At 45.8% G+C, this 11,713-nt stretch overlaps 1 protein-coding gene and 1 long non-coding RNA gene across 6 annotated transcripts in view; one reads left to right on the top strand and one right to left on the bottom strand.

The window, feature by feature from the left end:
- Positions 1 to 224: 224 nt before the first annotated feature.
- LOC142604785 (uncharacterized) lies at positions 225 to 2,403 on the bottom strand. The gene is made up of 2 exons (XR_012838625.1): positions 1,907 to 2,403; positions 225 to 1,754 (listed from the first exon to the last, which is right to left on the bottom strand). It is a non-coding gene; the product is annotated as an uncharacterized LOC142604785 (long non-coding RNA).
- Positions 2,404 to 10,987: 8,584 nt separating this feature from the next.
- LOC104637774 (zinc finger MYM-type protein 4) overlaps positions 10,988 to 11,713 on the top strand; it is a 43,298-nt gene continuing 42,572 nt past the window's right edge. For 3 of the 5 annotated variants that reach the window (XM_075773739.1, XM_075773737.1, XM_075773736.1), the window contains exon 1: positions 10,989 to 11,288. In XM_075773739.1, the coding sequence (XP_075629854.1) occupies positions 11,247 to 11,288 (42 nt within the window). In that variant the 5' untranslated portion in view covers positions 10,989 to 11,246. Of the gene's footprint in view, positions 11,289 to 11,713 lie in introns of all 5 variants that reach the window. The other 2 variants (XR_012838617.1, XM_075773741.1) reach the window with 1 other exon arrangement.

The raw sequence follows: 11,713 nt of genomic DNA, 5'->3' as shown, positions 1-11,713 counted from the left end.
TACCGGGCGTGGACGGAGGGAGAACGTCAATCCAGGACTTACAAACTCCCCGTAAACGCAGGCTGCGGCTCTGCGCTCTGCCCCCTTCGCTGACGAGAAAGCGGATGTCAGTTCCCCAGAATGTAAACATGTACTCTTGGCAGAAAAATAAAGCAGCTGTAAACATTCAGAGCGGCTCTGGTCACTACATCCCAAGTTCTAACACAGAAAACAGGCCGAAAGTCCTTTCCGTCTGTTTAATGTCTGGTTTCAGCGGTGTTGCACTGGAGACGTGCTAACAGGAAAATAACATGACATTTTTATACTCTCTCTTCACGAGGGTTTCACTCCATCATGCTCCCAAGCTCCTGTTGATGTTTCACATTCAGTTTCGGGTCTGAAGAACCAAACCCCATGTGAAACCCAAGTGAAAGCCAAGTGTTTGCTTTGTTTTGCACACAAGCTGTAACTGTGGCATTGTTGGGATAAACATTATCAATGAATCTCATAAATATTTGTGAAGCCTTGGGCTGTCAAAAGCTGACTTCATTCTTAACAAGATGAGTTTCCTTGTGACTTTATATTTATTAAATAAAAATTTACCCTGGCTGCCTGGCTTCGACCACTTCCAAGTGTAGCAGAACAAAAGCCCCAAGTTCTGCTTTAAAATGGATTCTCTCCGAGATGTCAGCCCCTCTCTACGAGCAGTAAATGTTTCCACCACGAGGTGTCTCAGAGGTTAAAGCGCTGGAAGAAGAAATTTGGGACTGGTTCTTACTGCACACAAACAACTGGCTCTGCCTCTCTGTCACACCTGATTACAGCTATTCGGGAAGCAACAAGAAATAATGAGTGTAAAAGGATTGTGTCCTAAGCATAAGTGAACACCAATGTCACTGTGAGGACTTGAAATAAAAATGACCTCTGGTAACAATCACCTATTTTGTAAAAATTCACACTAGGCAGCTGCTGTTCTCATACAAAATCAAACACTGACGAAGAAAGCCTGAGATGTTCTCCCCATATGTAAACAAATGCTCTCCCACTGTAAATAAATGCTCTGCCTGAGGCTGGAAACTCCTCGTGACAACTGTGATAACGTTTGAAGCGGCTCTGTAAGATTTCTCCATACTTCACATTGATCTGGTTATTGGGACGGTTAGCGCATACATACACTAGTTTAGTTCAATGGGGCTGCTGGGAGAAGCAAAAGAGGAGGGGGAACTCAAGGTTCTTTCCTCCTCCAAAATGCAAATATCTACTGAAAAGATAACACCAGTGTTATGACTTCTGAAGATTTTTCATACTGTACAACTGATCTACAAACGTGAATTGAGGTCCATGACTGAAGAGAAAAAGACCTTAGAGGAATATTTGGGAGAGGGAATCAGGCTGGCACTGAGGTGTCTGGAGTTACGAATGTCTCAGCTGCCACGGAGTGCAGGATAATCCTCAGGTAAGACAGGCATGGATCTCAGCAGGTGGCTGATTTAGATAATTTTTCCCTAAACCGTTTCCTCCTCTTCTAAACATAAACAAAAGACTGACAAGAAGAAATCTGCATTCTCTCTATATTATTAATTGCAGATTGCAGGAGGAAAGAACGGCATGTGTCCAACCTGCTAATTAAGAATAATTACCCCATGAGGTTCTGTTAAGTGCCCCACATACAAACAGTAAAAATTGCATGAATCACAGTAACATGTACCACCGCTAAAGAAGCAATTAAATGTTGTGAGGAGGTGCTGTGTCTGCATTCCCTGTGCATTTTTGACCTAGAGGGAAACAGTTTAATGGCTGTTTGTACAAGTTCAAGTATGTCGTAGAACTAGAGATGCTCAGGAATTTTAAAAATCAAGAAGCCAAAGGAGAGGACAGGGAGATCAGAGCAGTGAGGCACCCAGAAGGTGCAGGCTAGTGTCCTTACCCTGCTGCAGGCTCCGCTGGGCGAGTCTGTGGTGCGCTCGGATAATCCTGTCTGGAACAGCAGGGGTTTCTGCAGAACGGTTTCGTTATTCTAGGGCTCAACACAGTTTCATGAATAACAGTGTCACCTTTTATAGAATAAAGGAGGAAGTAAAATGCCTACAGCAACATCTGGTACATAAAGTTGAGGCAGCATGAAAGGAGTGGCTAACAGCTGCTGTAAGGGCTATCCAGCCGCACAGCACAGCTCTCGGCAACTTTCCTGTGCCACTTGACGAGAGTTCTGCTCTCCCTCCTGCACCGTTTTCGCTCCCTCCTTGAGCACGGATTAAATTTGCTCTCCGAGAGGTTTCTCCTATATACCATGACAAATATGCCTGCAGGCATATTTTTAAACTGAGATGAGTCAAAGTAATGCACGGCCAGATGAAAGATTACAGTGATAGTCAAGCAAATTTAGAGACTGAAAGAAGGGAAAGGGGGGTTGATTGTCTTTGCACAATACTGACACCACAGGTTCACAGTTCTGCTGGAGACTGCATTCTCTCAACCTGGAAGGGTTACAGTTCTTCTCTAATTTCTCTGAACTAAATTGTTACTGAAATGTCTTAAGTAGCAGTAGTTTTGAGTCCTCTGTCAAAATCCAAACTAGCATCAAAGTCATAAAACAGATTTCTTCCTGTGAAAGAAACTTTCAGGAAGGGCAACAGGAAACTTCCCTGGTCATGTGCCCTCTTTTCCCTTTCCCTTTCCCTCTTCTCCCTATTCTTCCCATAATGGGAAGCTTGTGTGGAAGGTCACAGGGGGAATCTCTGGCCTGTTCACAATTACTCTGCGCTACTTAGCAGATCCAAGAACACTGCTTTACTCCTCAGTGGTTTTTCTGACACTGCTTTGTCAGTTTGAGTATGCCAAGCCTGTCTTCCAAGAGGCTCCAAGAGCCCTCCATTTCCAGTGAAGTCAATTGGAGTTAAGGATGCTTACTGGCTTGCAGAAGCACTCAGCATAGTTGTACGACAAAGCCACCGATCTATACATTTCCTTGAGCTGTGGAGAGAAACTAGATGTGCTAGTTAAACTAGATAAACTAAAATTTATCCTGCTGCACTACAGTTAAGAGTTTTCATTTCTTTTATTAAGAGAATTTAACATTTTGTTGCTGACAATAAATATGTGACAAGAACAGGACGTAGCTGTTAAAGAGAATCCTGTTCTTCATTCTTACAGATGAGACAAGCGCTTACCACAAAACATGTATCAGCTCTGCAAAAATACCAGCAGTTCTGAACTGCAGTTCTAGTTAATATTTGGCTATGCAAAGAATGTAAGTGGGGCAGAAAAAGTGAGTAGACTCACAATGCTGTATTTCATCAGACTGCCATGAATTTCTTAAAAATGTAAAGACTGGCAATGTCTTCTCTGTGCATTTTTTTAATCCACTGTTATTTCCAAAACACAAACTCACACAAAAGGGGGAACATTGGAAACATACGGCAGATAGCCATAAGAAAATGAGAACACCTTTTTTTCATCACATGAAAATGGTAGAAGTATTCAAATAAACAGTTTTATTCTGCATTTGGAAAAAGTGATGTAGTCACAGCACGAAATTCAGGATGATGTTAAAAAGCAGCAACCAGAGTTTGTAAGTGGGCACTCCTGCGTAACTTAGTATAAAAAATCAAGAGGAGGTCTCTAAACAACAGAACTGGCCAAACAACTCCATAGATTGTTATTCCTGTCATTTTTCAGTAACTCTCAGAAGACAAAGATAAAATTAATACTGCTGTAGCATCAGATAGTTGAATAGACTTCCCAGGGGATTACAGCTCTAACAACCTGATACCTATCCCAGGCAAAATTTGTGACCTTGAGCACATTCAGATTTTGCAAAAGTCTAACAGTTCACTTTTTTTTTATTAGCTTTGGCACCTTATTATGGCAAATCCTACTCTCTAAACATCATAATGACTAGCAGAGCCTGCAAGCAGCCTGAAACAATGTCTCATTGAGGTTTTACTAATCTCACCCTATCTTACTCTGGGTGCTCAGAGATGACAGCTTGTTGCCAACACTAACTCTTCCACTGCTGATCAAAGACACACAGGGCTATGTCACAGGAAGGAAATTTACGTGGGGTGGGAGTTTAGATTTTCAGCAAGGAGAGAAAAGCAGATGAAAAAACAAAAGCAAAGACACAAAAGCAAAGAGAAAATTCTATTTCCGCTCTTCTGCCTTGACACAAGAACCTGCTATGAGCCTGGTACAAAACTTCTGTTAGTATAAACTGGATCTCCATTAGAAAAACTTGCCGATAAATCTGTACTGATAGAGTACAGCCAAGCAAGCGTAAATATAGCTGCAAAATAGTTAATGACTGTGTAAGAATACCTTCTGCAACAAAGATGAGTTTTCTGCTTGCTCTCTGTGCTAATCACCCGCAATCTGCTATGGACTAGATGCAACAATGTCTTAAGGATGGTCTATAGCTAAGTACGAAACCCAGTTCTCTTCTCTGAGTTTTGTGCTTCTGCCACAGACTTTTTCACAATAGATCACCCAGTACAAAAAACAAGCATCAAAAGTACTGCAAGAAACTGTGACTTGTGGATAGAGTACTGACAATTTTTAAGGCTACAGCGTAAAAAAGAGCAAGGGCCACTGACACAGAGTAGCATCAGCTGTTTATAATACAGAATTAGGTGTAAATGTCTAGATACCACATTTGCACATGTTGGTCATTATCTTTTAAGTATTTCATGATGTATGCAATTAAGTTCCTTCATCACTGTTGAGTCTGTGATTTTAGAAATCCAGTGTAGTTATCATTATCTATGTTCCGGGCTTATTTTTGCATTTCAATAGGGTTGCACAGTGACAATGAATAAAACCAATTTCCTTTATAACCAGACTCACTTTGGGGATCTCAGTACTGCCATATTTGGTGTGCAAAAACTGATGTCTTGCATGTTTGGAAACAAAAGCCTGTGTTATTTAGACTTAAAAAGAAGATGCAGAATAGATTTATAATTATTATAATTAGAATAAAAGCATGATTGCACTGAACTTAAATCCTGATCCAAATTTCATATACACCCACAAATCCATGCAAATAGAAATTAACTTCATAATTAAAACTGGATCTTTCCCACTACAAAAAGACACTATTAATTATTGATGACGCTTGTATTTCTTCCTAGCTGTTTACATCTTTTCACCCTCCAGTTCACGGAGTGCTGTGGATAATGCAGTGTGTACGAATAAATCCCTCAGCAATGTGTAAGTGACTACTGCATGCAGAAAGATCTGCTCCTGGATGTTCTTATCAAGCAAAATACAGAGGGGCATTTGTCTGCACAAGCAGAGCTAGAATATTCTCTTTAGAGTTCAGCTTCCTCCTTTCATCCCACCCACCATCAGACACTTCCTGACATTTCTCCTGCAGGCAGAGCAAGGCAACTGCTTCTTTTTTTTTTGTTTGGTTTTTTTTTTTTTCCTTTTGCAACGGCTGCTCCTTCAGTAATCTGTGGGTGGTGGGGGAAGGGGATGTTATCTCAACAGCAAACACAGCCCAGCAAGTCTGGGACGTGAGGGGGAGTTTCAGGATGAAAATAGGCCTCTGCCAGCCCTCCTGTGTTTGTGTATCTATGACTAAGCATGCCGAATGCGTCGCTTTTTAAAACTTGGCTTCTCTTTCCTTGATCTTTGTTGTTTCCAAGCCTCCTGCTCCCCTTTGTCCTCGCAGCCCCGCGGGACCCTGCAGAGGCAGGCCCCTGACATCACAGTGCCAGGGAAATGCAAATCCCGCTGGTGAGCCAGCCCCACAGGCTGGGGGGACAAAGCCAGAGCAGCTCCAGAGCTGGGAGACAAACCCACCTCGCTGCCGCCCCTGGGACTGTCCATGCCCCCAGTCTGCTCAGGCACCATAAGGAGACTCCGCTAGCAATTGTTTTCCCACTGAAATATTCACTGGTTTTGCTTACATCATTACAGCCATGCCTTGGAAGGGTCTACAGTACGGAGGAACCTAAAACTAAGAGGTTTCAGCAGTTCTGCCCATCTCTGGGACAGAAGAGGCTGCTGGCTGCTCATCTCCAGGGCTGTCACTACTGCTCCACTGGGGAGGTGCCTCTAGGTTCAAGGGACCAGTAGGAACAGCAGGAAATAAAGCTGCCAGGCTCCAGTTTGTCTCACCTAGACCAGATTCAACCTTGTTCCCCCACAGAGCCTCCTCCAATCTTTAAACACAACCTTCCCTGTGCACCCAGGCCAGATGTGCTGAGGACTGGGATTTTGGGAGGCTGTAGCTCCCACTCCCATTAGCACTGTCTAGTGCATCTCTCCACACTTGATGTAGAACTGGCCTCTCATCACATCCAGTCTCAGACCCCCACAATGATGGGGACAAAGAAGTGCACAAATCACCACATTTCAACTCCAAGCCTTCCTTTCCTTCAGCTCTTATGTTCCCTCAAGTTCTCTTTCCTCAGTTTTGTCCTCACTCTGTCCCTGCTCTCAGGCCATCTTATCCCACAGTGACACGGCGCTGTGCTGGTTCCATCCTTGGTGTCACAAGCCAAGTGCAGTGGCACGCTGCTCTTAACAAGTCTTGTGCCTGTTGTCTGGACTAGATGCTTGTCCTTGTGTCATAGAATCCCAGACTGGTTTGGGTGGGAAGGGACCTCACAGCCTGTCCAGTTTCAACCCCCTGCCATGGGCAGGGACACCCTCCACTAGCCCAGGTTGCCCAAAGCCCCATCCAACCTGGCCTTGAACACTGCCAGGGAGCCAGGAAGCTTCTCTGGGCAACCTGTGCCAGGGCCTCACCACCCTCACAAGGAAGAACTTCTTCCTCAGATCTCATCTCAATCTCCCCTCCCTGCAGCTTCAGGCCATTCCTCCTTGTCCTGTCACTCCCTGCCCTTGTCACCAGCCCCTCTCCAGCTTTCCTGTAGCCCCTTCAGGGACTGGAAGGGGCTCTAAGGTCTCCCCACAGCCTTCTCTTCTCCAGGCTGAACAACCCCAACTCTTGCAGCCTGTCTCCATGGCAGAGGTGCTCCAGCCCTCGGATCATCTCTGTGGCCTCCTCTGGACTCACTCCAACAGCTCCAGGTCATGGTGTCCACTGGAGGCCAAACGCCACCCTGGCAAATGGTGGAATTTGCAGAGGGATTGAGGACAACCTGAAAGAATCTCTAGATTTTTTTCAGGAAACTCCATTGGCAACAGCACGTTGTTCCTAGCACAAAGCATGTTTGTACAGGAGTGACTTGACAGTATAGCTACACCGGTCTCATCTACGCTGGGTCAACCTTTCCTAATGCACTATCTTGGAAGTCAGGACAGGTAACACTTTACTACCTCCAAAGTCCCATATTTTTATACAGTACATCCTACATTGTTCCTCCGAGTCTCTCCTTGGGCCCCGGATGTGCGTACAACATATGCAACAGCCATGTTTCTCTGCCCGCCCTACAAAGCCTGTCCTATTTGTCTGCTCACTGAGCTCGTTGGAAAGGAAAGATTATTAGTTGTTACTAATTTGTGTTTGGCCAAAACACACAGCAGTACTGTAAGCACCTGCAACTGCAATTCCCTGAAGAAAACCTGAGCTGGAACAGAGGAAGGCATGCCTGGATCTCAGTGTGTACGGCTGGCAGGTTTTCTGGGTGATCTATATTCAGCTGTGCATGCCCATGGGTATGTGGAAAGATCATTCATCCAGTTCATTGAACTGCAGCCTGCATGTGAAAGGAGTTTCATGGTTTCTTTTTTAAATGTCACTGTTTTAAAGACGAATAGTCTCACGTAGAATTGCGCAGCAGATTATAGTATGGGCACTCCAGGGGTAAATTAAAAAGCAATTCAAAAACAATACTGTGGAACAATTGTATCTTTTCCCTGCCTTATCCAGGAATTTATCTAGGCCTGTTCTGCACTAGTCATCACCACAACAGCTACATATTATACAGTGTCTTTTTTAGCCACATTAGTACATACACAGTTCATTCAGAGTCAAAAGTAAGTCAGGTCTGAACAGGCTGTAAAACATCCTGCTCTAGTCGAAATGCCCTATTCAGAGAATGGCTCAGATGTCTTCAGAACACACCAGGGCTGATCTAGTCTTAAATAGTCCACACTTACTGTCACCCTCTCATCTGTCCATAGTATCTGCTTAAGGAGACCTTCCATCAGGCATAGATTTCAACAGCATATGGTTGTATTATGATCTATTTTAACGACAGGATCTATTTCTAACAAAATATTTTGCCTAGTGGTCTGAAAGCATTTTCAGTTGCATGTTGAAAGTTCAAATATTTCCATTAACTCCCTAATTTACTTATGAGAACCATGCAATGAAATAAAGATGTTCATTCCCGTTAGCATGCTTGAACAAGTTATATAAAATTTTCATTTTATAAAATACTATGGAAATTTACAACATAGCCCAAAGAAGTTGTAACAGTTTTGTGAAGTCTTGTGACATTACTGGAAGTCTCATGGTATTTGAGGTTATTCTGAATGACTGAGCATTTGGAGTTATGATTACATGAAAATATAGGTTTAATTAAACCAAACAAATAAACAACTCCCCCCCCACACATACACTTTCTAAACTTAAGCCTGAAAATGTGAAGGCAGCACACTACAATGCCTCAGAAACCAGAAGTCAAAAAAAAAAAAAAGCAAGTTTGTTATCCTTAAGATCTTAATTCATAAACCAACCTCGTCTTTTAAGGTCTTCCTCCTGACTTCTGAATACTTGGATTTCTCAACATTGTTACTAATTGTTTAGGTACTTTATAAATATTTATATTCTAAGAGGGCTATTGCCTCTTTTTTTCTCTCTCTCTCTGTATTTTCTGCCTTCCTAGAAAACCCCATTCAGAAATACGTGCATTTTCAGTGTTCAGATGATCTGCACGTGTACAGCACATCTGTGCTGTTACACACATGCTTTGGGGAAATCTGTGCGTGCACAGTGGCCTTTTGTGCACAACATCCACATGTCCTGCCATCTGCTCAGGGCACTAGTGGATGTGTCCAAGGGAACCTTGACATGTGGCAGCCCTATATTTAGACTATATTAGAATTTCCAGCTATTCAAAAAACAATACTCATATAAGTATCAACTCATATTAAAATATTTTATTGTTACTATATTAAAAAGATTAAAATATTCACTCTTTTAATCTGTAGCTATCTAAGGATAAAAGTGCTTTTTGAATAATTATTAAATTTCACATCAAGCTCACAGTTTACATATAACATCTTTTGTCATAAAAAAAATCCCAAATTCTTTAAGAAATTTCACAAAAGAACTCATCAGCTAGAATTATTTTACACTTGAGGATGAGAATTAATGTATAAGTGAAAAGCATTATTCATTACTTATTAAATTATTACATTAATTATTTCACCATCATTGGAATGCAGTCATTTCTAAAGAGAGACTTGACAGGATTTCCGAAATTAATCCCGATATTAAGTATCCAGCATTTTGGGCCAGATGAAGGACAGAGTTTATATAAGGATCATTTCATTCGCCACTGAAATGCAGCTGCTGCTTAATACCACCCTTTAATTGTGCAAATCAGATAAAGCTAGGAAGTGGAGATTTCTCTTTAAGACAAAGTTTTAATTAGCAGTTAGATTATTTAAGTAGTAGGGAGAAGGGAACACATTGTTCTTATCAACTGCTTGTGGGTGCTGGTAATGTTTGACATTGTTCACAAGAAAAAAGGCAATAATCTGTATCTTGCGCATAGTTTCAAATTTTTTCTTAATGGGCCTATGTCTTGCTAACATTTTGAGCGTCTTAATTATTGGAAAGTATGAAAACGACAGGCAACATTACAAAGCTTTAAACATTTAGGTTTTAACCTTGAAAGGTTACACTGATTTTTGCAACTGAAATGTGACCTCTCAGGTATTTCAGGTTAAACAGACATGCAAATCTTCATGGGATTAAGTCGTCAGAGTCTGTAGAAACAACTTCTTTATGGATGTTTGATCAACACCAGATGAGGAAGAATGTGGTCAAATATAAACCATCCATTCCAACACTAAAAACATGGCTGTTTTACAGTTGTACCAACAAATGTTAAATTAACTAAAAAATTACATAATGGTTCATTCATGAGTGATACAGCAGAGGCTCAACAAACAAAAACCAGATTGGTCTCTATTCTCAGGCTGATTTCAATGAAGGGAACAAACCAAACGTCCTGCAAATATTCCATGCAGTCTTCGAAACCACTGTGCAGTAGATTCAGCACAGGCAGGAAGCGCTTCTAGACTCCACAGCAGTACAAAATTAAGAGCGAGCAGACTTTGGCTGAAAGGTACATTAAAACCTCTTCATTGCTTTGGGTTTGGAACGCAATTACTTTGTTAAATTACGGTTCGTACTGTGTTGAGTATCTAGTTGAATAAACAAATACATACCCTCTCCAACAGGAAGGCTGTGAGTCCAACATGTCAACTTCTGGAGCGTTCCTGAAGGGAAGTCCCAACAATCCTGGTCTACCCCGCCATCGCTGGATCCATCCCCCAGGGCAGCCCCACCGCTGGTGCTGGGTATGAGGGGGTGTCCCGGGGGCGAGCGGGATGTGGGGGAGCACGGTGTGAGCATGGCGCCATGGAGGTGTCATGTCACGAGGCGGGTGCTGTGGCCTGGTGACGCTGAGGTAGGAGCACCACGCCATGGCCAGACTGGCCAGAGACCTCGGCCTGGCGGAGCGTGAGGTGAAGCAAGGCGCGGCCGGCCCGTCACCACCGCCACCGGTCACCACCACAGACCGGGCCTGGCGGCCATGCCACGAGGTCACAGGCCCTGTGGCCACCATGGGGCCAGTCGAGGCCCGCCAAGGCCTGACGCGTCCCAGGACGAGCCTCGCACCTCCTGCCCCGAGCCTGCCCGGGGGTGCCAGTGCTGGGCCGCCCCCCGCCCCGGCCCCCCCCCGGCCCTGGCGCTCTGGGGGAGCCACCCAACCTGGCCCTGAGGAGGCCCCAGTGCGCCTGCGCAGGGGGGGCCGGGAGGCGGGGACGCGCGGCCGTGCGCAGGCGCGCGGCGCATGCGCGTTGGGTCCCCGCGCTGGGCTTGTCGTTGCAGCTTTAAGAGGGCTCGCGGCCTGGCGGGTCCGACCCCCCCCGCCGCCCTGAGGAGCAGCCGGGCCCCCGCGCCAGCCCCCTCCTGCCGCAGCACGGCGCGGGGCCGGCCCCGGCACCCCGCGGACGCTCCCCCCGCCGCCCCCCGAAGCGGGGGGGAAGGCTGAGAGGGAGTGACCCCCGGCCCCTCGCCCCGGGCTGGGACAGCGGAGGGGGGGGGGGCCCGCAACATGGCGGAGGCCAAGGAGGAGGGGCCCGGCCCCCGCGCCAGGGTGAGTGGGGGGCGCGAGGGGAGGTCAAAGGGGAGGGGTCAGGGGGCGGGGTCAGGGCGGGAGGGGCCCGGGGCCGGGGCGGCCGGGCATCGCCGAGCGCCGCCGGGATGCAGCGTGTGAGGCGCCGCGGCTCCCGCCGCTGTCCAGGGCCCTGACGGCGGGCCGGGGGGGCCAGCAGCCTCCCCAGGCGCCGAGCGGCCGGACCCGGCGTGCTGGCCCCCCTGCGGCCCGGGGACAGGCGGCCCCCGGCCGGGCGCGTCGCAGCTGCCCGTTGGCTGCAGGCCGGAGAGCAGTGCTGTTCCCTCCGGCCTCTGAACCACGCTGCCTCAGGGTTTCTTCAGTTTCCTCTTAGTTCTCTGTAAGGAGAGTGTCCAGGCATCATTTTCATAAGCGTCTTGGCATCACTCAAATAATAACCTCACAGC

This window comes from Balearica regulorum, chromosome 22, assembly GCF_011004875.1.
Source record: "Balearica regulorum gibbericeps isolate bBalReg1 chromosome 22, bBalReg1.pri, whole genome shotgun sequence".
Lineage (NCBI taxonomy): Eukaryota > Metazoa > Chordata > Aves > Gruiformes > Gruidae > Balearica > Balearica regulorum.
This window is presented reverse-complemented; position numbering and strand designations above follow the sequence as displayed.